The following is a 23,698-nucleotide window of genomic DNA, read 5'->3' as shown; positions in this document are numbered from 1 at the left end:
GGGTGAGTTGCCTTTTGAAGGTGAACTGCTGACCAAAGAGCAGGGCACCAACTGCTGGGAGCGTGGAAAAGCCACAGCAATGGGCTGCAGGCAGCCAGCATGGTGTGAAGGACAGTGGCTGGGGCACAGGGTGGTGGGGAGGCAGGTTTTGCACAGGCTGCCTGCAGAAGGCAGCCTCCTGCTATTCTAGCAATTCTTCCTGTTCTCAAGTACTGATAGCACCCAACGCCACTGATGGAGGAAGCAGATTTTGTGTTTGACCCAGAAGCAAATCCAAGCTAATCTACTTCAACTAGACAGTAGAGAGGCTCATTCTGATATGAAATGCTCGCTGAAGCGATGCACCTGATCACCAATTGCAAGATTAGATAAAAACTGAACTTAGTCCCATCCTGCATGTATTAATGTGAGCTGTCTGGATGTCTGGGCTATTCCAGCCCAAGGGCATGAAGATGTTCACTTCACTGGGGTTCTTCTTTGCTACCCTCTCTTTAGCAAGATGTATCCCCGTGCAGCCGGTATCCAACCGCAGCAAAGTCCTCCTTGTGTCCTTTGATGGCTTTCGGTGGAACTATGACCAGGATGTGGACACCCCCAACCTCGATGCTATGGCCGCGGAGGGGGTGAAGGCACGGTACATGACTCCTGCCTTTATCACCATCACCAGCCCATGCCACTTCACACTGCTGACTGGTGAGTCCTCGCTGCCCTGAGCCAGGCGCAGCAGAACAGGGTGCAGGCTGGGGAAAGGCGAGTTTAAGGCTTATGCATCAGTAAAGAAAACTAAGTCAAGCAGCCATCCAGCCTCAGCAGCATGCAAAGCTTTAGAATAGCTGTATTTTGGAAACACAGTGAGAGACAAGGCAATAGTTGCAGAAGGCAATAGAACTGAACCTGTATTTATCAAAGGTAAAGAGCACCAGATGTGGTAAGAATTATGTAGCCACCACCTAGATCATGGTAGGAATTACATGGAGGCCATCCCAACAGGGCTCATCCCTAAGTTCTGCTTATCAACTGTTTTGTATATTTTTATTCCTAATGCATGCGTTCTGCAGCGCGAGCTGGGTGCCTGTCGGTTGTTACTGGATTTATAGTCTCTATAGGTCGCCTGATTTCCTGATGGCACTTCTGCTCACCCAACCCTGTTCGCAGAGTCTGGCATCTTCTCTTCTCCTGGTTTGCTCTCGAAGCCTCCAGGCACCCTTTTTGTCTCTGTCTCAAGACATTTCCTTCTCTTTTGTTACAGGATAGCCTGTAGTTAAAGTTTACTTCTCTATCTACCGGAGTCACAAAACAAAGATTAAAGTACAGTTCATGCAGCCAAAGGCTTCATTTACTTTAATCACTAATGCTAAGATCTGGCACAAATTAGTGTCTCACTACAGTGTCCTCCCTTTGTTTTTATTAGCATACCTGCATTATTTATATTATATAGGTGCCGAATAGCAATTGCCTCTAATCTGTGTACATATCTGAGTACAACACGTGCTACAACATCGCAAACACGCAAATATAATTACAAAGGCACAAACACAAAATAATATTCCATACGATATTCTCCTAATCCAGATTCCCCAGTCAGCAAGAGACAAGGCAACAGCTGCAGAAAGGGATAGAACTGAACCTGTATTTGTCAAAGGTAAATAGCACCAGACCAACCCGATAGCCTTCTCTGATAAGACAAATTATTTTTTAGACAAGGGAGATGCACTAAATTTAATCTTTCTGGACTTTAGTAATGTATTTGATACAGTGCCACACGGGAAATCATTAGTTAAGATGGAGAAGATGAAGACTAGTACAAAATCTTTAATGTGGGGAAGTTACAGGCTACAGGGAAGAGGACAGCAGGTGATGCTGAGAGGAGATTGTCAAGCTGGAGGGAGGGCAACAGGGGAATTCCTGAAGAATCGATTTTGAAGCCAATCTTATTTAAGATTTTCATTAATAACCTTGGCATAAAAGAGTGGAACATGCTAATGAAATCTGCAGATAAGAAAAGGCAGGGAGGCATTGTCAATACAGGGCAGGATGGGGTTATTGTGCAGCAGTAACTGTGCAGTCTTCAGGACCAGAATAATAAAAATAACATGAAATGTAATAGTACGAAGAGCAAGTCTTTCATTTCTAATGGGAATTTCTGCTGCATGCTGACCTCACTAGTTGTGAACAACAGAGAAAGCAAAACACCAAAGCAATTAGTTAAATGCAGGGTAACGGTGAACCCTGCCTGCGTCAAGAAGGGCAGGAGCACTTGCAGGCAGCATCAGCACCTCCAGGGATGAGGGTGCCCCGGCTCGGGGTCTGGGTGAGACCTGCTTGGGATCAACCCACTTGTGTGAGGAGCAGGCATCCCCCCAGCATGTCAGTTCAGTCCTTGCCCTGGGAACCCCACTTTGCACGAGGCAAAAATGGAACTGGGACAGGATACGAGAGGCTCAGAAGCTCCTCGCTGACCCGGACCCAGCCCACTGCCCCGCGCAGGGGTGAGACACCCCCCCTCCAGCCGCAGCCTGGCTCACCCCCGCTTCCTCCATCTCTCCTGACAGGGAGATACCTGGAGAACCACGGAGTCATTCACAACATGTGGTTCAACACCAGCACAGGTCAGAAATTGCCCTACCACATGACGCAAGGCGTGGACAGCTGGTGGGACAACGGCAGCCTGCCCATCTGGATCACCGCTCAGAGACAGGCAAGTGCAGCAGCCTCCTCTCATGCACAGACCCTGCACAGACGGATCCTGCCTGCAATCATGTAGTAAAAGCTACAGGCAAGCCACGATCTCTAGTGGCCATGAGCTAACATCCTCGCTGCAAACGACAGGCTAATTAGACCAGCAAAAAAATGAAATCCCCAGACACTGGCAGGAATAATTATGATCATTCTATTAAAAATAGCAAAAAATAATAGATGCATTTCAGCTTTATTAAGACATTAATGAAACAGGTTATCCTCTTCCTGTTTAAAGAAATGTCAGTCGGCTCCTTAGGGAGCATCATGAGCCCAGGGGTTTCACACACTTCAAGGCACAAACCCCGTTTCCGCAGCCACACCCAGGGCCGTTGGGCTGCTCCCCTCTTTGCTGGGGGCTGCAGCAAGGCTTCTCTAGATCCCAGTAGGCTTTGAATCTGGCTTTGAGACAGGACCTGAGACCTGGCACAAGACACCTACCTTTGCTTGTGTTTACCTGCCAAATTGGCCCCATTGACTTCAGGGTGAGTGCTTATATGATTGGAGTAAAACACACCTTAATGTCTTGATGGTCAAGAGCCGGAGGGTCCAGGCAAGGTACAAATGGGTCACTGGTTCCAAAGTTATAACTAGTGTTACTAACACAGTGAGAAAACCAACGCACAGGAGTTCTGGGAAGAGCAATGCTTTCAATTAATCACTTTTAATTGGCAATGAGCAAGAAAACCTCATTAGAGGCAGAGGTAGATATTAGGGGGGCGAATGAACTAACCACATTAGTAGGTATTGCACTGACTGATGGAAAGGTGCTGCAGAGCGAGTTCAGGTGAGTTTATGCAATGTCTCCACTAACAGGGTTTAAAGACAGGTTCTATCTATTTCCCTGGAGGAAGAGCAAAATATCAAGGGGAAGAAGTGAATATGAAGTTGGTGGAGCACCCCTTGTTCAACTACAGCAATGAAACCAACTGGAGAGAGAACATTGACATCACCATGGAATGGTTCACGGTCAACAACCTCGACTTCATCGCCCTCTACTTCGGTGAGCCGGACTCAGCAGGACATAAGTATGGGCCTGAATCCACACAGAGGAAAAACATGATCAAGCAGGTGGACAGAACCATCGGTTACTTGAGGCAGCGTATCCGGGAAAGTGGCCTGGAATCAAACCTCAACCTCATCATCACGTCTGACCACGGCATGGAGAGTGTCATAAAGACCAATGAGATTCATATCCAGACAGTACAGAACTTCTCATTCAAAGACATCCAGTTTGAACTCTTAGATTATGGACCAAATGGACTACTGGTGCCAAAAGAAGGAAAATTAGAGCATGTGTACTCAGTCCTGAAAAATGCCCACCCAAACTTACACGTGTACAAGAAAGCAGACTTTCCGAAGAGATTCCACTATGCCAACCATCCCCGGATCACCCCACTCCTGTTGTACAGTGATCCAGGCTATGTGATCCATGGGGTAAGGTGTACGCACAGACATATCTTACTGCCTTTTGGGGATCTGCCTCTCTCCTCCTGTCCTTCTCATGGCACCCCAGTACCTACCCAGCTTTACACCTTCCTATTCATTGGTCCCCATACAAACAGATGGAAATTCCAGCTCTTTGTGTAAAGACCTTCTCTGATTTTCAGAAAATAAAAGGTCCAGAAATCTTGAAGCAGGACCTCCATGAGCACAGAAGATCAGTTGCAGGATCCTCTCCTAGCCTGGCATTAAGGGAAGGCCCATAGTCAAGGCTGGCAGGCAGCTTCCCATCGTGAAGCTCCTCAATACAACAAAATTTGGATGCGCTGACATTTAGGGAGGGAACTTGCAAGGCCTAATTGCTTGAGAGCTGTGTTTAGGCAGCACCGTCCTGCTCCTGCAAAGTTTAATGTTATTACATCAACTTCAAAAACTCAAAGAAACCAAACAGACTGTTAAACCCTGTGGCTGCAGAACATGGCACGTAAGAGCCACATGCAGGATCTGGCAGCACTGCTGTTTCGATGCCTGCCGCCTCCCAGAGGCCATGCTTTGGGGGGGCTGAAGGGTTTGGGCACTCACATCCTCTCTCCCTTTCAGAGATACAAGGTCCAGTTCAACGTAGGGGAACACGGTTTTGACAATGAGGCCATGAACATGAAAACCATCTTCCGTGCCGTGGGGCCGGCCTTCAAGCAGGGGCTGGTGGTCGAACCCTTCGAAAGCGTCAATGTCTACGTCCTCCTCTGCAAGCTCCTGGGCATCACCCCCGAGCCCCACGACGGCTCCCTGGACGCCGTGAAGCCCATGCTGCGTGAGTCCCGCGGCGGCGGCGGCACCGGGAGCGCTCCGCCGGGATTCCCGCGGGAACAGCGACACCTGGCGGCCGCCGCCTGCCGCCCCCCCCGCTCCCGCCGCCGCCTGGTGCCTCCGGGACAGCGGCGGAGACCGGCCATCGGTGCCCCGCGGCCGTATGCTGGTGTCCGCTGCGGTCCCCCGCAGCCCCCACAGCCCCGGCCTCAGCAAGCGGGGAGGTTTCACTTTAAAGGTGTATAAACATCCCCGACAGGAAAGCAAAGCTTCCCACAGCCCTTAGCGGTCAGCAGCAGGAGATGTGCGCAGTGCTGAGGCCAGCAAAGCACCACCCCGGGAGGAGCAGTGTGCCAAATTCCCCGCACAAGCTCCCCGCTATCGCAGCCTGCGGGGGGGGCGATGGGGGCGGGGGTGCTGCTCACCTGGGCAGGGGCCGGGCACTGAGCTAATGCTGAACTCCTCTTGGCGTTGCAGGTTCAGGTGCTCCTCTCCCTCCTGCCACGAAGCTGCCGGTGATGCTGGGAATTGCTCTTGTTCTGGGATGCTGGGGAGGAATATACTAACACCCCCCCACCAGAGGTAACTGAGTCTAAGGGTACCCTGCAAACCCTTGGAAGTGCTCTTGTCCAGGCAGGCACGTGCCCCATTTGTTCTTGGTCTCTCCACGTTTTGTCCACCTGTGAAACCCCGTGCTGCACATTGCCCACCAGCTGCTCCCCATAGGGCACAGCAGACGCTTTGCACCTCAAGGAGAGGGACTTTTACTGCCCAGGTCAGCATTGACACCACCCAGGGCATTTGCTGGGCTAGAAAGAAGGACTGGACATCTCTCCAGCACCTGCCTGCCACTGCCTAACCGTCCCTCTGCTCCCCGGCCTCTGTGTGTGGCCGGGTCTAGGCAGGACAGCAGTTGTGTGAGCATCACGAAGGAGGGGTGAATGCTTCGTTCCTTGTGGCTCTGTGTGTGTCTGAGTGTGGCTGCAAGAGAAATAAGGACATAAGTTTGTTCACTTCACTGTGCATATGTGCCTGGAGACCCATCAGGACAAGTAATACTCAATCTAATTTCCTGGCACTTCCAGCACGGCACACTCCCAGCCGATAGCCACAGGCTGCATATACGTGAAATAAGTAACAGCAGTGCTGTGCTGTGCTTTCCTGTCTTGGCAGCCTCCAAGTTCCAGGCAGCTCTACCAGAAATGCGTGGAGAAATGAGAAAGGACATGTCTCATGAAGACAACCGGTCCCAGTCTCAGAGAATTGTAGAGTTCCCAAAAACCTCCCCAAATTACCGATCCACATTCCTCCAGAATGACTGAGTCCCAGGGGAGAGATGCCTCTCCCAAGCTTTCAGGTGCGCACCAGGATGCACCACTGTGGAAGCTGGAACCGATGGACAGTCTGACCTCGACAAGGTTACCCCAACTTCCCTTTCTGCTCAAGGCACAACAACTCCAACTCGGTTCAGACCAGAGACAGTTAATACCTGTTGAGCATCTAAAGCAATTAAAAGCATATCAAAGTTCTGATTGTGCCGGAAGCCTCCTGTAAATGGCGATGGGCCTTGGCACAGAGTGGACAGCCTTGACACACTGAGGAGACAGTGAGGCCCAGCTCATTTCTGGTGGCTGCAGGGCTGGGCTGGCTGCGGCAGTGGTGTTGGGAGAACCGGCTCTGCTCCGGCAAAGGCAGCCACCCAGCCTGGGAGCCTTGGAGGGATCCCGAAGTCAACTGGTGTTTCCAGCCCCTGCTTCAAGAGCCCTGGGTGCACTGAGCACTGTTCTGCTTGGCTGACCAAAGTTTTCTGTCTCCTATGGCTGTCACAAAAATGGGAAATACCACCTACACACCCCCGAGCTTAAACCCCGCAGGCAGGATGGGCCCCAGCTGCGCTATTCTATGGCAGCACTTATGAGACTGAACCCATCTGCGGCCCTGAATAAGCTCCTGGGAGCTCTGGGAGGGCGTCATTAATCCTTGATGTATTTTGGAGGGACAGGGGATGCAGCAGCAACATGGCGAGGACCTCCCAGCTCAAAGGAAACACCCAGCCCTGAGGTTCCCGAGCCCCGGGCCATGCACAGCCTGTGCTGGCTTGTGCCACCCGTCTGGTACCCCTGCAGGGGGGCCGATGCACCCTGGATGCAAAAGGCCCTCATATGAAGCCAAACTTCTTTCTGCAGAAAACAGCCCAGCACTGCTAATCCAGGCTGGGGCTTAGGGGACAGGGAGCAGGACACCCCCCCATCCCGCAGCCCTGGTCCCAGCCCTTCCAGTGGGGTGGCAGCGTGGCAGCTGCTCTGGACCCCATCCCAGATGCTGGAGTACCTCTCCCCAACCCTGTGCCTCATCTCAGGGGCTCGATAAACATCTGTTGCCATAGAGACTTGCTCGCGCTGCCTTCCCTGCATCACCCAACAAGATGAAACAAGAGACGCACGCTCCACTCAGAAAAACAGGAAGAAAATGTTTGGCTTGAAACCGGGCTGGGGGTGGGGGTCAGGCCGGCAGCACGCTGCACAAACAGCCTGGCAGCAAACAACAGGGAGGCTCCAAAAGGGGAGCCACATGGGCCAGCATGCAAATATTATTTAAAATAATATTAATAATAATAGTGCATAGCAACTTTCCCAGTAATCCTGCTGGCAATCTCAGGGCTTTCCACACAGGTCAGCACAGCTGTGCCGGTTTTATGGCCAGAGGCAGCCAGCTCTGTGGTGAAGCTGGTATCCCTGAGATCCCAGCAGGCAGAGACCGCAGAGCTGGTAACCCAAAGCTGCCAGGCTCCGCATGGCCCCGTGCCGGGGTCCTCAGGGTGCCCGACAGTCGACTGCAGCAGACACAGAGCAGGATGCTCACAGGGCTGGCCCCAGTCTCATTCCCAGACCCACACAGGCAACACAGAGTTTATAGTGACCAACTTCCTGACGGGAATCCTTACCTAACAGCTGATTTTTGCCTCAGCTGTGAACGGGAATTTAGCTCCTGATTCAACAGGCAGTGTTTCAGTGAGACAGGGCTCTGTCAGAAAAATCTCTCATGAGATAGATACTGTTCCAGCTGAAAGCTGAACCCTGCCATATCCCTGCTAGGAAGATTTCCATTGCCCCTGAAATCATATGGCTTGCCATTAGACCTACCCTGGAGCAGCTGTTTTCACTCAGTGGCAAGGGAAAGAAAAAAGAAAGCATTGAACACGGTACTGCTTTAGTCCGACTGTATTTACAGCTCAGAGCATCCTCTGAACTCTGTGTCTCTGAGCACCGCAGGAACCAGGCGGCTCGGACCCTGGCCCTGCTTCTCCATCCTGCCCCCCAGACCCTCCCCCTGTGGCCCTCCCTCCCTCCCCTCTCCCCATGCCCTGCCCCAGCCGCTGCTCCCCTGGGCGCCCACGCACACGCGTGGGACAAAATCTGCCGGGACCGGCCTCTGCTCCCGCTCCAGCCGACGCCGCCCGGTGTCCCGGTGCAGTACCGGCAGCCGGCGGGCGGTGGCTCCCGAGCCGCGCTCACCGCCCCACGCCCCCCCCCCCACCGGGAGAGCCCGGCACCGGCGGGGCGGGGCGGGGGGCCAGCTCACCGTAAAACCCCGTCCAGGAGCATCTCGGTTGCTGTTAAAACTCGCGGTGCCCGGAGCTACCGGCCACTCGCCTGGCACCTGCGCCGGAGCAATAAACTCCTGCCGGGTCTCAGCATGAAAGGCCTCGGTGGTTTCCACAGGGAGGAATCCCCTCTCCGGTGCTGCTTGGTAATAATGCAAAGCTGAAGCTCTCAGCAGCACAACCCTGGGAAAGCACAACCCACCTCTGGCAGCCGCTGGGCGCGGGGTGCTTCCCAGCACGCAGCACCCATCACAGCTCTGGCTGCACCAGAACACGCAGGGTTGCTCCAAGTGATGCCCTGGAGCTGCATGTCACACACTTAAATCTTCCAGTCCTTTCCTCCCCTCTGACAACACAGCCCTGGAACGATGGATGTTTCGAAGTCCCAGGCCTGATGGGAGAGGCAGACCCTTCCCTCTGTGGGTGCGAGGGGGTTTAATCGACAGACACGCAGAGCTGTGACAGCCTAAACCGGCTGCTGACCTCCTGCTCCCCAGCCCAGGAACAGCCTCCAGCCCAGCCTCTCCCAAAGCAAATCCTGGAATCTAGAAGATGCTGTTAAATTTTGAATGTCCTCTGAGTCTTTCCCAGCCCTCCCCGTTGCATCTCACACCTTGTGCACTTTCACCTTAAGACATTTCCACCAAACATTTGCCCGACAGACAAAGCCCTGCCTGGCCTTGCTGGTAAACCCAGCACTAGTTTGTGCCGGTGGACGCAGTCGCTGCCCGATGCACAGCTGGGCTCAGCCAAGATCCCAGCTCTGCCGAATGCTGCATCTCCCCCCGCCCTCCCATCCCCAAGTAATTCATTCCCCACCGCCCCCCTCCCTGGGGCCGGGGGTCAGACAGCAGGGAGAGCCCTGCTGTGTATTGCATCCCAATTTGCTATGCATTTCCACACCATTTGCTTCCCTTTCTTTTTCCTGCACTAGAAAGATGCTTGCTACCCAGGGGTCCCAGCTGCTCCGAGATGGTAACGTAACAACAAACATATATATACATGTATTTATTTATGGCGTACACACAGTTTGCAGGAACACTGCTGCCTCTTGAAATGCCCAGTCCGGGGATGGCACATGCCACTACAATTCCCGCACCCAGGCACAGGGCCCAGGCACGACATGTTCCCTGGTCATTCCATCCTGTAAGCTGCACAGCTCCATACCCGGCTGCAACTCGGCTGCGGTGCCCAAATGATATGCAGATCTCTGTGCTCCAATTGGCTGATGCCTTGGGAAAACAACCACCATTTGCCCACAACAAACATGGCTACTGTGGCCTAGCCGCTCCCCAGGCTGGCCCCAGCTTCATCCTTTGAAGTCAGTAATATTACGCGCATTGGTACCCCCTCAGAAAACCCCATCACTGTTAACCCTGACCCAGGAAAGGCCTGAGCTCACAGCGTGGGAAGGAAGCACTGGGCACTCCTGACAATGCTCCTTCTTCCTGGTGGGTCCAGGCACAAAGACAAGAGGCCAAATGCCCCATGGAAACAGCCACAGCCCTGACCCCCACCTTGCACCTCCCCAGCTCTTTGCTTTGCAAGCCCCCCGGGAGCAGCCGTGTCCCTCGCCGCTGGTACAAAGCCCCTTAGGACAGGCTCTCACTCCTGGCTGATGCCTGGTACCACCACGCTCGCTCCTGCAGCCCTGCTCATACGCCTGCTCCAAATCCTCTGCCGCACCAGAAGCACCGCTGATTTCATCAGGAAGGTCTGGTCTTTGGGTGAACACCTTCCTCTGACAGCAAACCTCCACCCCAGCGAGACAGCCCCCCGCTACCGACATAACACAGGATACGCAGCATTGCTGGGATGGATGGCATACTTGGGAAGAGCTACAAAATTATGCTCTACCAGATTAGTTCAGGAGTCTGAGTCTCATTTTTAAGATGCCAAAGGTTTTCTCAGCAACTGCCACTTAGCTCGGCTGGAGCTGGGGAATGTGGCAGCCACGCTATTTACTTCATGTTCCCAAGTTTCTCTGGGAAGGTGAAGTCTTTGTCAGGGATGGAGAACACGGAATCCAGCCCAAAGGCACTCGCAGGTGGAGCCGCAGCTCCGGCAGCAGCGGGTGGGCATCTCCTCTCCTCCTGCACCTCCCTGGGGAGCTCTGCCCCAGCCAGCAGCCAGAGCTGGTGCAGCCTCTGCGGTACCTCCGGCCAGCGATGCCCAGGGAAGCGCCATCGCTGGGACGGTCCCCTCCGGCCAACTCAGCCGAAAGGGGACATCCCGCTGCGCCAGGACCCGTAACTCCCCCGGGTTTTCCCTTCAGAGCCCCAGCCCTCCTTGCCCTTGGTCCCACCATGCAGGCACCGTCCCTGCCCTTCCCAGAGGAGCTGGCCGCAGCAGCACAAGGCAGATAGGCAGGGGCGAAAGGCACTTGTGGACAATTTTTTTTTCCATCACTAAAACATCCTGAAATGCCAAAGAGAAAGCCAGGCAATGCTGGGACGGTGCCCCGGCACTGGGAAGGGGCAGGCAGCTACGCTTGCAGCAAGACCATTTTGCTATTGCTGAGCCCATGAGCAAATGATCTGAATCGCAGCGTAAAAACTCATGAGATTTTAACAAATAAAAAATGTAGGATTTTTTTATTCACTTCCCATTTTTGTAAATCTTCAAAGCCACAAATTCAGACTTTTTTAGTTCTTAGAGTGATTTGTTTTCTTTCTTTTCCTTTTTCTTTTCTGAGAAAAAGTGAGATTTTTCATTTAAACCACAAGGCTCCATTAAAGACCTCAAATAATGGGAAACCTGCATTCAACCTGAGAAAGCTGTCACCCCAGCTCAGACGACAGCCAGGGCTTGGTGTGCCTTGTGCTCCAAGGAAACACCCGCTCCACCCCAGCCATCACATACAGCTTTTAAACTACACAAATTAACCTCCAGCTCCAAACTGGGGAGAACAGGCAGAAACCACAGAGCCCACCAGGGCCCAGGTGCTGACCAGGACAAGCTGCCAGTAAATCCCTGGGGATATAAAGATTTCCAGTCCACAGAGCAGTGCAGCCTGTTTCCCCGCAATGGGCGAAGGGGTCTCAGCTCCCCGTGGACACGGAGGCGCGACCGGGAACGCGTGCAGCACACTGGGGCTGCACAGCATTAACAGAGTGTGGGTCATTGCTGGGAATGATCTGCTCGGGGCTGATCACAGGTCAAGGACAAAGCTGCTGGCACAGCCCCACGCCACGCACCAGCCTCCCCAGCACTGCGCACACTCAGCCCCCAAAGAGACCTGAATGCCAAGGGTTGTTCCTGCTTCCCATCCCCGGCCTCCCTCGGGCTCGGTGAAGAGGGAGCTGAGCACCTCCACTCACACCAGCCTTTTCTTCTTTGCTCTGGGAAGGAAGAGAACAGCTATTCTATTCCCACGTCCTCACGGGGAGCTCAGGAGCGCCAGCACCAAGGGGCGGCTGGGAGAAGAGCCCACCCAGCGTTTTCCGAACAACAGGGCTCATTTCCCGATGGTGCTCATCTCTCAGCACCGGTGGAGAGCCACATCCCGGCTGCTGGGGAGCCCCACGCACTGCGAGCCCAGCCCGCTCAGCACGGCCGGTCACCGGAGCCGCACACACCCCGCCGTGAATGCCGTATTGTGCGCGCACACCGCTCATGCGCGCGGGCATGGAAAGTCGCACGCGTTTTTTTAACTAAAATTTAAGATGTGCTGCACACAAAGAGCAGAGCTGGCGGAAGGTAAATTAACTCAAAAGGAAGAAAAAGCGCAGCACCGGGTTCCGTTTCTGTGTCACCTTTGGTTAAAAAAATGCTTCTAACGGTTCTCGTGGTCAGCGAACCACCATGGTAATTGTAAAAGAAAACAATAAAATGTGATAGCACTCGACCTAGGACAATTACCCCGCATTGTCCCAGCACCCCAGGCACACCCACTGTCCTACAGACCCAGTCAGCCCCGCTCTGTTAACGAAGCAGCTATTTTCCCCTTCCATCATGCAGGAGCTCCTCAGCAGCGACGTTATCGCCCGCAGCGGGGACAGCCCAACGCGCCAGCCTGGAGCTCACGGAGGTGCGTGCAAAATGCTTTTCTAAATTCAGCATCGCTTACCGGAGACAGCACTGCCCGGGGTTTGCGTGAGGCCCCGCGCCCAGGACACCCCATCGCCCGTCCTGCCCGTCCAGGTCCCGCTCAGCCCCTGCGCACAGCGGGCACCCAGGCGCTGGGGCTACGGAAATTCATTTCCCTCTGGCTCCTGCACAGTTAATCGCAGGCTCCGGGCCCGCGGTTGTAAACTCCCTGAGGTGCTGACTCATCTTCTTCCATGCCTGTAAAGCACCATATTTCATTGCTCCACGCCCACAACGCGCGACCGCGGTGTAGTAGCTCCGCACGCCGCCTTGCACGCCCCGATGGCGTGCGGTGCCGCGGCGCGGTCGTTACCGCGGCGCGTTCGGTAGCGCGGCTCGGCGGCGGGGGAAAGGATTGTGGGCCAGGCCCGTACCTGGCTCCGAGCCCGTGAGCCGACACCGCGAGGTCGTTATTAACGCAGCTGCCGCCCTCTGAGGGCTTTATTCCATTATAATCAACTATTTCAGAACCAAAGACGTGCCCGTTGCCGTTTGCTCCGGCCCGCGGGGCCCGGGGGACGGCACGGGAGGTGTGCCCCCGGCCCCGGGCTGCGACCCCGCCGCGGCTTTGTCCCCGCGAGGGACCGGGGCTGTCCCAGCAGGGCAGCGCGGGCAGGACCGCGGAGCCCCGCAGGGCCGGGCTGGGGACACCCGCCCCCCGCCGGGCTGCGGACCCTTCCCGTCGGACTGGGGTCCCCCCCCGCCGGGTTGGGGTCTCCTCGCGTCGGACTGGGACCCCCCCTGCCGGGCTGGGGACCCCCCCCCCCCGTTGGACTGGGGACCCCCCCGCCGGGCTGACCGAGCCAGCCCCTCGCCCAGGGGAACAAAGCGCCGGGCCGGGCCGGGCCGTCCCCATTGTCCCCGCTCCGGCCGGGCAGCGGCCGCCCCCCGCGCGGGCAGGAAGGGGAGGGGTCGCGCACAGACAATGCCTCCCCCCCACCCCCCTGCCGGCACGCCCCGCCCTCCGCTCCCCATTGGCCGGCGGGGAATTTGGGGAGCCCCCCCCCTCCTCCTCCCCTCACCAGCTTCCCCCCCTCCTCCCCCCCCGCCCCCGTCGGGGGCGCGCGCGCCGTATTGTGCCGAGGGGCGCGCGGGGATGGGGGGGCGGGGGCGCGCGCGGCCGCCGTCGGGGGCGCGCCCGGGGGCTCCCCTTGTGTGTGCGTGTGCGTGTGCGTGCGTGTGCGTGCGGGGCCGGGGCCATGGAGGAGCTGAGCAGCGTGGGAGAGCAGGTCTTCGCCGCCGAGTGCATCCTCAGCAAGCGGCTCCGCAAGGTGGGACCCGCCGCGCCCCCCCCACGCCGCCGCCACCACCGCCCCCCCCCGCCGTCGACCCCCGCCGCCGTTAACGCGCCTCTCCCCGTCTCTCTCCGCAGGGCAAGCTGGAGTACCTGGTCAAGTGGCGAGGCTGGTCCTCCAAGTGAGCGGTGCGGGGTGCGGGGCGCGGTGCGGGGCGCGGTGCGGGGCGCGGCCGCGGGGGTGCCGCCCGCCCGGCCGCTTTTGTTCGGGTCGCGCCTTTCCTTTTGTTTACAAATAAGCGCGGCCGCGGCCCGGCCCTCCCCGCCACCGCGTGGGGCTCCGCTCCCCCCCCACACGCACACCTCCCCCGGGCCGGGCCGGCCGCTCCCCGAGCGCCCCCCACCCCCCAAAACGGGCAGGCACAGGCCCCGCGCCCCCCGCTGGAACCGGAGCTACCCCGGGATGCGCGGGGCTCGCCTCGCCCCGCGGCGGCGTGGCCGCCCCCTCCCCCGTCCCCTCTCCCCTGCCCGCCCCGCGGGGACGGGAGGGGCGGTAACGGCCCCCAGCGCGGGGATGCTCCGGTCCCCACGGGGCCCGGTGCCGGGTGCTCGGCCCCGGGCAGCTCGAAGGGCCCGTTTGTCCTCGGATGAACTCCCCGGTGCCGGGCCGGTAACGGGGGTGGCGGGGAGCACCGGCCCCCCGCTCTTGCCCAGTCCGTGTCTTCTGTTGCAGGCACAACAGCTGGGAGCCCGAGGAGAACATCCTTGATCCAAGACTCCTCCTCGCTTTCCAAAAGAAGTGAGCAAACTATAAATATTTCTAAGCGAACGATAAAGTCAATTAACTTCTAATTGGCCGCGCGTGCGGTGGAAGTTGTGGAAACAACAGACTGAAGCTCGCCGTGCCTTTTGTGGCACAGCCCTTTTGTTCATCTCCCGAAATTACAGTTCAGGTCCACCTAGGACGTCTCTCCCCGGGCTGGGTAAACACGAAGAATTTATGGCCCCGTGCACAATCTGGTTTTGCGCTGGCTGTACAATGGGAGCCCGGCAGCGCCCAGCAGAGAGCTTTGGTTCTCATTCCCCATCCAGCGGTCGGGGCCTCGCTGTGCCTGGGGGGGTGACCGCAGGCCCCGGTGGGGAGACGGTGCCCAGGGCTGCAGGAATGGTGGGCTTGGAAGGCACCGAAATGTACTTCTGGAGGGCACAGCTATGAGGGGTGAAGAAGTAATGGGTGGGAGAAAATGGTGTCCTCTGTCAGCACGGGGGCTACTGCCCAGAGCTGAGCGAGGACCAGCAATTGTTCTCCTGCTATTATACACCAGGGATCACGCACGGAGGGTAGAAAAGTAGCCAGCTGGCTACGACAAGCACAGCACTGCCAAATATTTTGGCTCCGTATTAATAACAATCATTAAAGTTTATGATAGGATTTAATTATAACTCATTTCTTGATCAATTTTTTTCAGGAATGGAATCTGGTGGTTAGTGCAGGCAGCATGGTGTTTAATTAGCCGTATGTTTTATCGCTTAACACTGTCCTTTTTAAACAGAGAACTACAAAATAGTATAGTGATCTGCAAACATTCCCCATACAATCACTTCGGGCTTTGCGTAGCTGCCGGCCTGGGCTACCACATCCAGACCAGGAGGTGTGGGAGAGGTGAAATGAGCCCAGCAAAGGAGAGAACTTGCAGTTTCTGGGCATGCATTTTCATTTCCTCGGCACGGAGGCTGTACTGCATCTCCCCGTGGGCAGAGGGGAAGCTTAGCTCTGCAAGTGTGTAAGGCGAGGCTTAGCAGATATGGGGCAGATGCTTCCTTTTGCTTGATCCTGTTGTACTAGAAAATCTGCAAATCTCACCATGAATTGGAAGAGCCACTGGCTCAGGATGAGTAACACTGCTGGCTGCTGGAAGCTTCTCGCTGTGGGGATGTTATTGCAGCAAACAGGAATGCTAACAGGGATGCTCCCCCGTTGCTGCTCAGCCCGCCTCCGTTCCCCCGGGTGTGAGCAGAGCAGGGAGCCGCTCTCAGTTTGGTCAATGTATTTCAGCCATCCATGCAGTTCGATCCCATGCTGCGTACAAGAGAGTTTCTCTTTCCTTTCACCTCTCCTCTGGTAAATCAGGGCAGATGCCTGCTGCTGAGCCAGCTGGGTACCCTGATGTCCAGATAGCTGTCCTCGTTCTAAGGCTACGATTTTTATAACCCTTTCCTCACTTTGTAGTTGTTTCTTGCATTGCATCACATTCCTGACCTGAGTCTTCCAGTGACCTGTGCTGGTCCCGCAGGGTAAATGATCCAGGTGCCACATGGGGGAGGTTTAACCGCACAAGTCCCCAGGTTTCTATACAGTTCTTGGGGCTCTTTGGCTGCACTGGTGTGTCCGTGGCAGCGTGGGCTCAAGCAAGTGATGTGCTCAGAGTGTATAAGATCGCCACGTGTCTGTAGGGGTTAAGGGCACCTCCCAGCTGTGGCTCAGGCGCTGGGATGGGAGTTGAGCCTATAGCATCCCAGGCAAGGGTATTTTTAGTGACAGAAGAAAGGGAGGAACCAGCATGATTTTGGGTGGTTTCTATCTTCCCTGCAAACATTGTCCTTAACTGTTGTTTTTTCAGGGAACACGAAAAAGAAGTACAGAATCGGAAAAGGGGGAAGCGACCCAGGGGCAGGCCCAGGAAACATGTGGTGAGTCCTCGTGGTGGTGGAAATCCACAGCCATGATGGCGCTGGAGGGGCTCTGGCCTTGGAAGGCACCCGTGAGTGTCCACAGCACAGGGTGCGGTGGATGCTTAGCCTCTGGAGGGTGTTGAGGGCACAGCAATGCCTACAGACCCCGGGTGAGGGGCTTTGGAGATTGCAGTGATGGTTGGGTCGATGAGGAAGAGGTCTCTTCATCACTGCAATGGCAATGGCATAGAAGGAGAAAGAAGAGTTCCCTGGCACCAGGGTCCTGCCTGGTATTTAAGCCAGGTTGGTTTTGCACTGTACACTCCCTAACTCATGTTATGGTAGAGGACGAGCAGATCAGCTAATCGGGGAAAGAACCTGTGTGTGTCCGAGGTACCTGGTCAGGCAACACTGAAGAATTTGCAATGCCTGCAGCAGTTCTTCAGTAACGTGTGTTAACTCTTTCCCTGTCTTTGCAGGAACCAGAGATGCCTACAAAAACTAAGTCAAGTAGCTCCTCTTCCTCCACATCCTCCTCTTCCTCCTCCTCTGATGAAGAGGATGAAAGTGACCTGGAAGCAAAGAGGGGTCCCCGCAGCAGAGAGACTCACCCGGTACCACAGAAGAAAGCTCAGATCCTGGTGGCAAAGCCTGAAATGAAAGACACTTCCAGGAAGAAGCGTGGGCGGAAACCTCTTCCCCCGGAGCAGAAAGCGGCTAGAAGGACCGTGAACCTGACAAAGGTGCTGAAAACATCCCGGAAGGAGGTGGGCGGCAGCGCCAAGCTGATGGGGAAGCTGCAGCCTCAGCACAGCACACAGGGCTCAGGCATGGCCGTGCTGAAGGACCCGCCGGGTGCCTTGGCTGGGCTCAGCTCGGGGGGTTCATCTGCAGAAAACTTGCCCAACATGATGAAGAGCGGCTCCACAAGCCCAAACCGGGCCATCAGCTGGCAGAGCTCCATCGTGCATTACATGAACAGGATGTCCCAAAGCCAGAACTCGGCAGAGACCTCGCCTCTGGGCAGGCTGGCGCTGAAGTCCCAGGCATCCACTAAGAGCGGCTTAGGGCTGGACTTAAAAATGAGGAACCAGAAAGCATCTGGGGAGCTTGGGCTGAGCATGCAGGGACCCAAGACCACCAAGGTTCCTAGCAGTGGTGCTGGAGGGGACCAGAAAACAGGGTTTGCGGCAGGAGGCCAAATGCTGCACAACGGCAGCAAGATGCCAGCGAGCTCGTCCGGGGCCAGCAGCCAGCCAACCTCCAGTCAGGAGCTGAACCTCCAAGCTCTAAACCTGCAGAGCGTCAAAAATGGACCAAGCACAGCTGGCGGGAGCGGCCTCCCTCGCCACCTTTGCAGCACCCTGTCCAAAGGCTCCGGCAGCAGTGCGGCAGCGAGTGCGGGTGCCACCGGCATGAAGGGTGGCACGATGGGTGCTGGGTTGAATGCTGCCGGTGCCGGCATGCTCTCGGGAGCAGATGGCGGCAAGAGCGAGAAGCAGGCGCACCGGGCAGGCGACAGAGACTTGGCCAAAAGCGGCACAGCCGGCACACAGGAGGGGCACACGGCCACGGAGAACCGCAAACCGGCCGCGCTTTCCGAAATGAGCACAGGTGAAGAGACCAGCTCAGATTCAGATCGGGATTCGGCTTCCTTCCCAGGCGTGGGTCAGAACATGTCTGTCTCAATCCAGACCAGCCAGGACTGGAAACCCACCCGCAGCCTGATCGAGCACGTCTTTGTCACCGACGTCACCGCTAACCTGATCACAGTGACGGTCAAGGAGTCCCCAACCAGCGTCGGGTTTTTCAACCTACGGCAATACTGAGCCCAGGAGCATGAGAGGAGGGAGAGGGTCCTTCATCCTCTCTCTCTCAGCTTTGCCCAGCTCTTCCATCAGGTTTTACTTTCTTCAAGTGAACGTGGAGACGTTGTGAGACCTGCCGGGACTCGTGTCTAGTGAGGCGTGAGAAAGACGCAGTGAAACCTGCTCAGAACTGCCAGTGGGTCGATGGATCCCTCCCAACTTCTCTCCATGCTCTCCAGAGCCGGCGTCCCAAGCGGAGGTGGCTGATGCCATTTTCCAGGAGCAGGGGCACTGGTGCTCCTGGGGGTGACAGGCTGGCAAGTTTTGAGCCAGGCTTCACTGTACATGGGTTTCTTTGCTTTACAACTTGAAACAGCAGATGACAAGGTCTGCGGCTTTCTGGCAGCGGGGAGAGGGTGTGGAGCTGCGATGGGCCAGGCTTACACTCAGGAGAGGAAAAGGAGATCCTTTTCTTTCCTCTGGGCTCCCCACGAGTCTGTCTGTGAGCCGTGGGGAGTCGCAAGTCAATCCAAATGAGGCAGCTGCTGCTCCCAGCCCTCAGGGGCTGCTGGGGGGCAGCTGTACACGGGGGTTTTTCAGGGTACACTCAGCCCAGCCACCCCCCTGGGTGAGGTCACTTCCAATGATGGTGAAGTCCATGACGTTTCTGTTGTGGTTTCCAGCTGATAGGGAAATATTGTTTACATTTTTTTATTAAGGAAAAATAATTTTTTTGAGGGAGGGGAGTAAACCCAGTCTAGGGAAGACTGAATCCTGGATGCCACTGATGATATGGCTGTCAAAGGTGCCTCTTTCAGAGCAAGGGCCGGCCGGCAGTGGGCGTATTCTTGCTGCCCGGGGAGGGTCCTGCCTTACTAAGGGTGGGAGCCAGTGAGAGCCGCTGGCTTCTTTGCAGTGACTTGCCTTTCAGAGGAAAGTGAAGCTGGAATTGCTGTGCAGCCCAGGGAGCCCCAGCACCGCTCCTCTGCCTCGTCCCAGCATCGCCAGTGTCGGCCCCTCCCGTTCTGCAGTTTCCAGGCACTCACAGGGACTGAGCTGGGGAATATTTTTTTAAGACTTACAGGACATGCAAACCCTTCCAGCGGCAGGTAGGTTGATACTCGGACTGCCAGGTGTCTGTGAGGTCACTGCTGGAGTTCAGCTAAAAAGCAGCACCTGGGCAGGGCTGGGGTGAGCCCTCCCTGCTGGGAGCCCAGCTGGATACAGCCCTCAGTCCAGCCCTGCGCCTTGCATGCTTGCTGGGTTCGACTTATGCTGATCATCCACATTTTTCTCCTGCTGGAGGGCTCAGAAGCTGGTTGAGGGCGCCTGCACAGGCGGTCTGGAGCGATGGGAAAGGGAAGGAGAAGAGAGGGACAAGGGGAAGGGCCAGGCAGCAGCAGGGGATGCCTGACGCCATTGCCCACCCCGCGGGCTGTTCCCCAAGGAGCCACAGGGCCTGCAGCAGCCGCTTGCCTTCGTCTTGCCGTCCTGTGCCAGCAGCCATGGTGTTCATTTTGGCTTGTAATTGCAACCAATAATGGTTTTTTTACAGAGGTCTTTTTCCCTACGATAGATTACTCTTACAAGCCAAAATTAGCAGCAGTAGTTCAGGCAGAGTTTAGCAGCATTTGAGGTCGTTTCAGTTCTGTTAATGCTGAACTCCTTTCTCAGAGGAGATAAAAAGCCTGCAGTCTGCCAGGTCTCAATGCATGGTTAGGAGGTGCCTCCGAAGGGCTGTCCCGCCAGCGTCTACTGGGTGTGTGCGTGAGCAGGCACTGCTCCGGGGGTCGCCGCTTGCTGGGTGACTGACCTGGCACCAGGATGGGCATCTGACTTTGCTGCAGGCAGGGGCACTCACGGTGTCATCACACACAGGAGTGCGGAGATAAATGGACCAAACTGGGGTACAGGTACCTCTGACCCGCCCTGACACACCAGCCCACTGCAGCCGCATTTGCCGCTGCTGGCTGGCGGCAGCGCAGTTCTCAGGGACGAGAAAAGCCAGCGCTGGCTGCATGTACTGCCCAGTTATTCAAGGGGTGGATGGTTGTTCCCTGAGCGGCAGCTGCAGCCTCTGCCAGGACAGGCTCCTGTGCTCCAGAGACGCCCTCCCTTAGCTTTTGTATTTAGTCCCAACCATCCTGTTGGTCATGGCTTTGTGTTTGTTGCGTTATGGAGCTGAGCACAGCATCCTGCATAAGCCAACGGCATGCCGGTGAGCTGGGGCAGGTGGAGGTGTATCGCTGCCTTGCAGCAAGACCTGTGCAGGCTTCCCAGCCAGCTCCAGTTCTGGCCCAGTGCAGCCAGGCAGCTTTGAATGTCACCTTGCCACAGTGTCAGGCAGCCTGGGGCAGGGGGTTTACGGAGCAGTGGTGCAGCCCTGCTCTGCTGCTGGCCACCCAGCCCAGCAATGCACTGCGCGTTGTTCTGCCAGGCAAAGGACCGAGGTGAGAGGAGGGAGAGTTGTCCATGGAGGAGGTTCCCGAGGACAGAGTTTCCATCGAGATCCATGATGCCAAAATGTCAGTCTGTGCTGTTTACCTTCTAGTCTTTAACTTTGCCAAACGAGCTACCGTTGCTTTGAACAGTCCAAGGAAACGTTAGCCTGTGTCAGCAGAAACGAATGCTCTGGGCATGGTCTCTGCTGGGTGTGCTTTTGTGTGGGGGATACGAGCGTTTTGGGAGAAGAATCAAAAAACCTGGGAGCGCGGGGTTAACGCTCTTCCCCACACACCAAATGTTTGCTACTTGGCCTTTGCAAATCCAAACTGAACAACAATGTGCCTTTCAGACCGTCCTTGTTCTCAGCCTTGTCTGTGACACCGGTCCCACGACAGGTTTGTGCCTATGCAAAGCAGGATGGTCACAGGGTGCTGGGGACAGCTGTGACACCAACGGGGAGAGATGCCCTGGACCCCAGCGGGACACCCAGCTGTCGCGCGGAGCCCTGCCGCAGGGCTGAAGGCAGCTGAGGGATGTTCACCAAGAGGAAGCCAACCTGGCAGGGATGCGCTTGCTTATAGCAATAGGATGTGGGGGCTGGTGTCCCCCCAGAGGGATAAATCACCTGAGGGTGCCCCGAGAAGGCGTCTGGCACCACGAGTCCACAGAGGGTGCAGGAGAGGAGCTGTGACAGCGGGTGCTGTGTTCTGTGCTTGCTCCCTGCCGGCTCCAGGAGGGCTGCTCCCTCCAGAGCCTCCGCTGAAGCTCACATGCATTTCTCCATGTGGGGGCTTGCTCCTGCCTCCTGGCTGGGCAAAGGGTCACTGGGTCCAGGCTCACACCCAGGGTGCACGTATCCGAGTGGCGGGTGGCTTTCCCCCACCACCCACCCTACCCAGGCATGTCCCCCCCAGTAGCGGCAGGACTCTGCTGTCACCACTTGCTATTGTGCCTTTTCCTCACCAGCTGATTCAATTCCAAAGGTCTAAGGATGGTGAAAGTGATAATCCAGAATTTTTTCTGACCTTCAGCTCCTCCTGCGCTCCTTCCCCAGTCCCTTCCCAACCTCATGTTTCAAGATCTCAGCTTTCCCAGCAGCGCTGGGGTGTCTGAGCAAACGGTTCCTGTTGGAGTTTGCCTCTCAAAGGCACATTATGTGAGTGATTTACTGTAATCTTTTGTGGAGAGGGGTTGAAAGCCGGTGCAGACCCTGTTTACCAGTCAGTACCATTAGTATTCAAGGTCTACCTTTTTTTTTTTCCCCCAAGTTTGCTGCTATGGGTTGGAGTGTTCAGCCGTGTGTCAAACAGCCAATTAAAGGTTTGTCACTTGTCATTTTCTAAGGGGTTTCCGATGTGGAAAGTCCTGCAGTATTTGTATATTGAATGGATATTTTCTCCAGGCATAATCTGGTTAAGCATACTTGTTGTTTTCCATTGGACTGGAAGAGGTGGCCAATTCAGCCATCTTCCCTAGAAACTTAGTCTATTTTTATATATATATTTTGTACCAAAAAAAACGAGTTCGTGGAGGGATGGGGATGGTTCAGGGGGTTCAGCTGGCTTTGAGTTTCTGAGCTGGGTGTGAAGGGCTCCAAAGCGGGAGAGAAGGTTTTTAACTGAAAGAAACTGAGGGATGGGTGAAAACAAACAATTGTTCTTGTAACTTGTGCCAGTCACTGGTCTGATTTGTATGTTTTAATTAAAGAGAGAGCCAAATCGTTCCTGTATGACACTTATAATTGCTCTAAACTACAGCTGTTTGTTTGCTTTTATTTTCAGAGAACAAAAGTTGGAGATGTTATTACCCTGGGAAAGCTTGAGGGCTTTGTTGAGCAGGACAGGCGCTCGGCCCGCTGAGCGATGCGGGGCTGCGGGGCCACGCTCACCACTCCCCCGGGGCCTCCGCTCGCCCTCCCGCACCTCGCTTGCGTTGTGTGCCCTGTGTTTTCTAGTGCTTCTGGACACTAACGCTAGTGTAGACCCACGACCTCTAGGCTGCTTTTAATTTATTTGCAGGAAAACTACGAGATGGTTACATCGGGTGGGCTGGGTTTTGGTTTTTTTTTTATAACATTACACTTCTATTTTTTAGCATATCAATAAATTTGTTTTTTTTAAAACGTTTCAGCCTGGTGTGGTCACTGCGCCGGGAGCAGCCCCGGCACTGCCTGGGCCCGGCCCCCCCGGGGGCTGCCACTGCCTTGCGAAACCGCATCCCCCATCCCCGCGCCGGGGGCACCGTGTTCCCGCCCCTGCCCGCCGGGATGGGGGTGGATGATGTTGAGGGGAACGGGGGCCGGGCCCCCACCGGCACCCGAGGGTCCGGGCAGGACGCGAACCACCACCACCACCACCCCGCGAGCCCCCGATCCTACGGGGCCGCTGCACGCGGTCTGCGGGGCTCCGCTCCGCACGCGGTCTGCGGGGCGGGGGGGGGTCCCCAGGTGCCTCCGCTCAGCACCGGCTCAGCCCGGGGACCCGCTGGGGCCCGGCCGGCCTGGGGAGGGCGCTGCGCGGCCGCGGAAGAGCGCGGGGAGCAGCGGCTCCTCGGCCGCGGCGGGGCGGGGTGGGGCGAGCGACCCTCGGGGCTCCGCCGTCGGGGCTGCCGTCGGAGGGAGCGGAGCCCCGCGGAGGGGAGCGCCGGCTCCCGCGGGCCGGGGGCTCCGCCAGCCGGTGTCCGTGTGTCACCCCCGCCGCCCCCACCCCCTCCTTCCTCCGCGCCCGCCCCGCCGGGGGCCCCGCCGCGACCCGTGTGAAAGGCCCCCCCCCCGCTGGGCTGGGGGAGAAAGGCGCCATTGTGCGGCCCTTTCTCCCGCTCCTCCTTGACACTCATTTTCCGCGCCCAGCCGCTGAC

At 56.4% G+C, this 23,698-nt stretch overlaps 3 protein-coding genes across 8 annotated transcripts in view; 2 read left to right on the top strand and 1 right to left on the bottom strand.

Annotated features, from left to right (window-relative positions):
* The window catches only part of RBFOX3 (RNA binding fox-1 homolog 3), a 190,934-nt gene extending 176,632 nt beyond the window's left edge, over nt 1–14,302 (bottom strand). For 3 of the 6 annotated variants that reach the window (XM_064467461.1, XM_064467465.1, XM_064467468.1), the window contains exon 1: nt 14,070–14,301. The gene's annotated coding sequence lies outside the window, so the exon portion shown is untranslated. Of the gene's footprint in view, nt 1–12,662; nt 13,235–14,069 lie in introns of those variants that run through there. The other 3 variants (XM_064467466.1, XM_064467467.1, XM_064467462.1) reach the window with 3 other exon arrangements.
* ENPP7 (ectonucleotide pyrophosphatase/phosphodiesterase 7) lies at nt 433–6,500 on the top strand. Its single transcript, XM_064466951.1, has 6 exons — nt 433–693; nt 2,553–2,698; nt 3,553–4,173; nt 4,780–4,993; nt 5,467–5,571; nt 6,163–6,500. The coding sequence occupies exons 1-5, from the start codon at nt 447–449 to the stop codon at nt 5,553–5,555; spliced, it is 1,317 nt and encodes a 438-aa protein (XP_064323021.1). The 5' UTR covers nt 433–446; the 3' UTR covers nt 5,556–5,571; nt 6,163–6,500.
* CBX2 (chromobox 2) lies at nt 13,696–22,888 on the top strand. The gene is made up of 5 exons (XM_064467459.1): nt 13,696–13,953; nt 14,055–14,098; nt 14,650–14,715; nt 16,538–16,607; nt 17,069–22,888. Exons 1-5 carry the CDS (start codon nt 13,882–13,884, stop codon nt 18,416–18,418), a joined length of 1,602 nt encoding a protein of 533 aa, XP_064323529.1. The 5' UTR covers nt 13,696–13,881; the 3' UTR covers nt 18,419–22,888.
* Nucleotides 22,889–23,698: the final 810 nt, after the last annotated feature.

Source organism: Phalacrocorax carbo, chromosome 16 (genome assembly GCF_963921805.1).
Source record: "Phalacrocorax carbo chromosome 16, bPhaCar2.1, whole genome shotgun sequence".
Taxonomy (NCBI): Eukaryota; Metazoa; Chordata; class Aves; order Suliformes; family Phalacrocoracidae; genus Phalacrocorax; species Phalacrocorax carbo.
This window is presented reverse-complemented; position numbering and strand designations above follow the sequence as displayed.

Bases quoted from the DNA above. Each gene is read 5' to 3' on its own strand.
- CBX2 (XM_064467459.1), top strand. From the start codon at position 13,882: ATGGAGGAGCTGAGCAGCGTGGGAGAGCAGGTCTTCGCCGCCGAGTGC. The intron at 14,099-14,649 runs GTGAGCGGTGCG...CTTCTGTTGCAG, and splicing joins TGGCGAGGCTGGTCCTCCAA to GCACAACAGCTGGGAGCCCG. The intron at 14,716-16,537 runs GTGAGCAAACTA...TTGTTTTTTCAG, and splicing joins CTCCTCGCTTTCCAAAAGAA to GGAACACGAAAAAGAAGTAC.
- ENPP7 (XM_064466951.1), top strand. From the start codon at position 447: ATGAAGATGTTCACTTCACTGGGGTTCTTCTTTGCTACCCTCTCTTTA. The intron at 694-2,552 runs GTGAGTCCTCGC...CTCTCCTGACAG, and splicing joins CCACTTCACACTGCTGACTG to GGAGATACCTGGAGAACCAC. The intron at 2,699-3,552 runs GCAAGTGCAGCA...CTCCACTAACAG, and splicing joins GGATCACCGCTCAGAGACAG to GGTTTAAAGACAGGTTCTAT.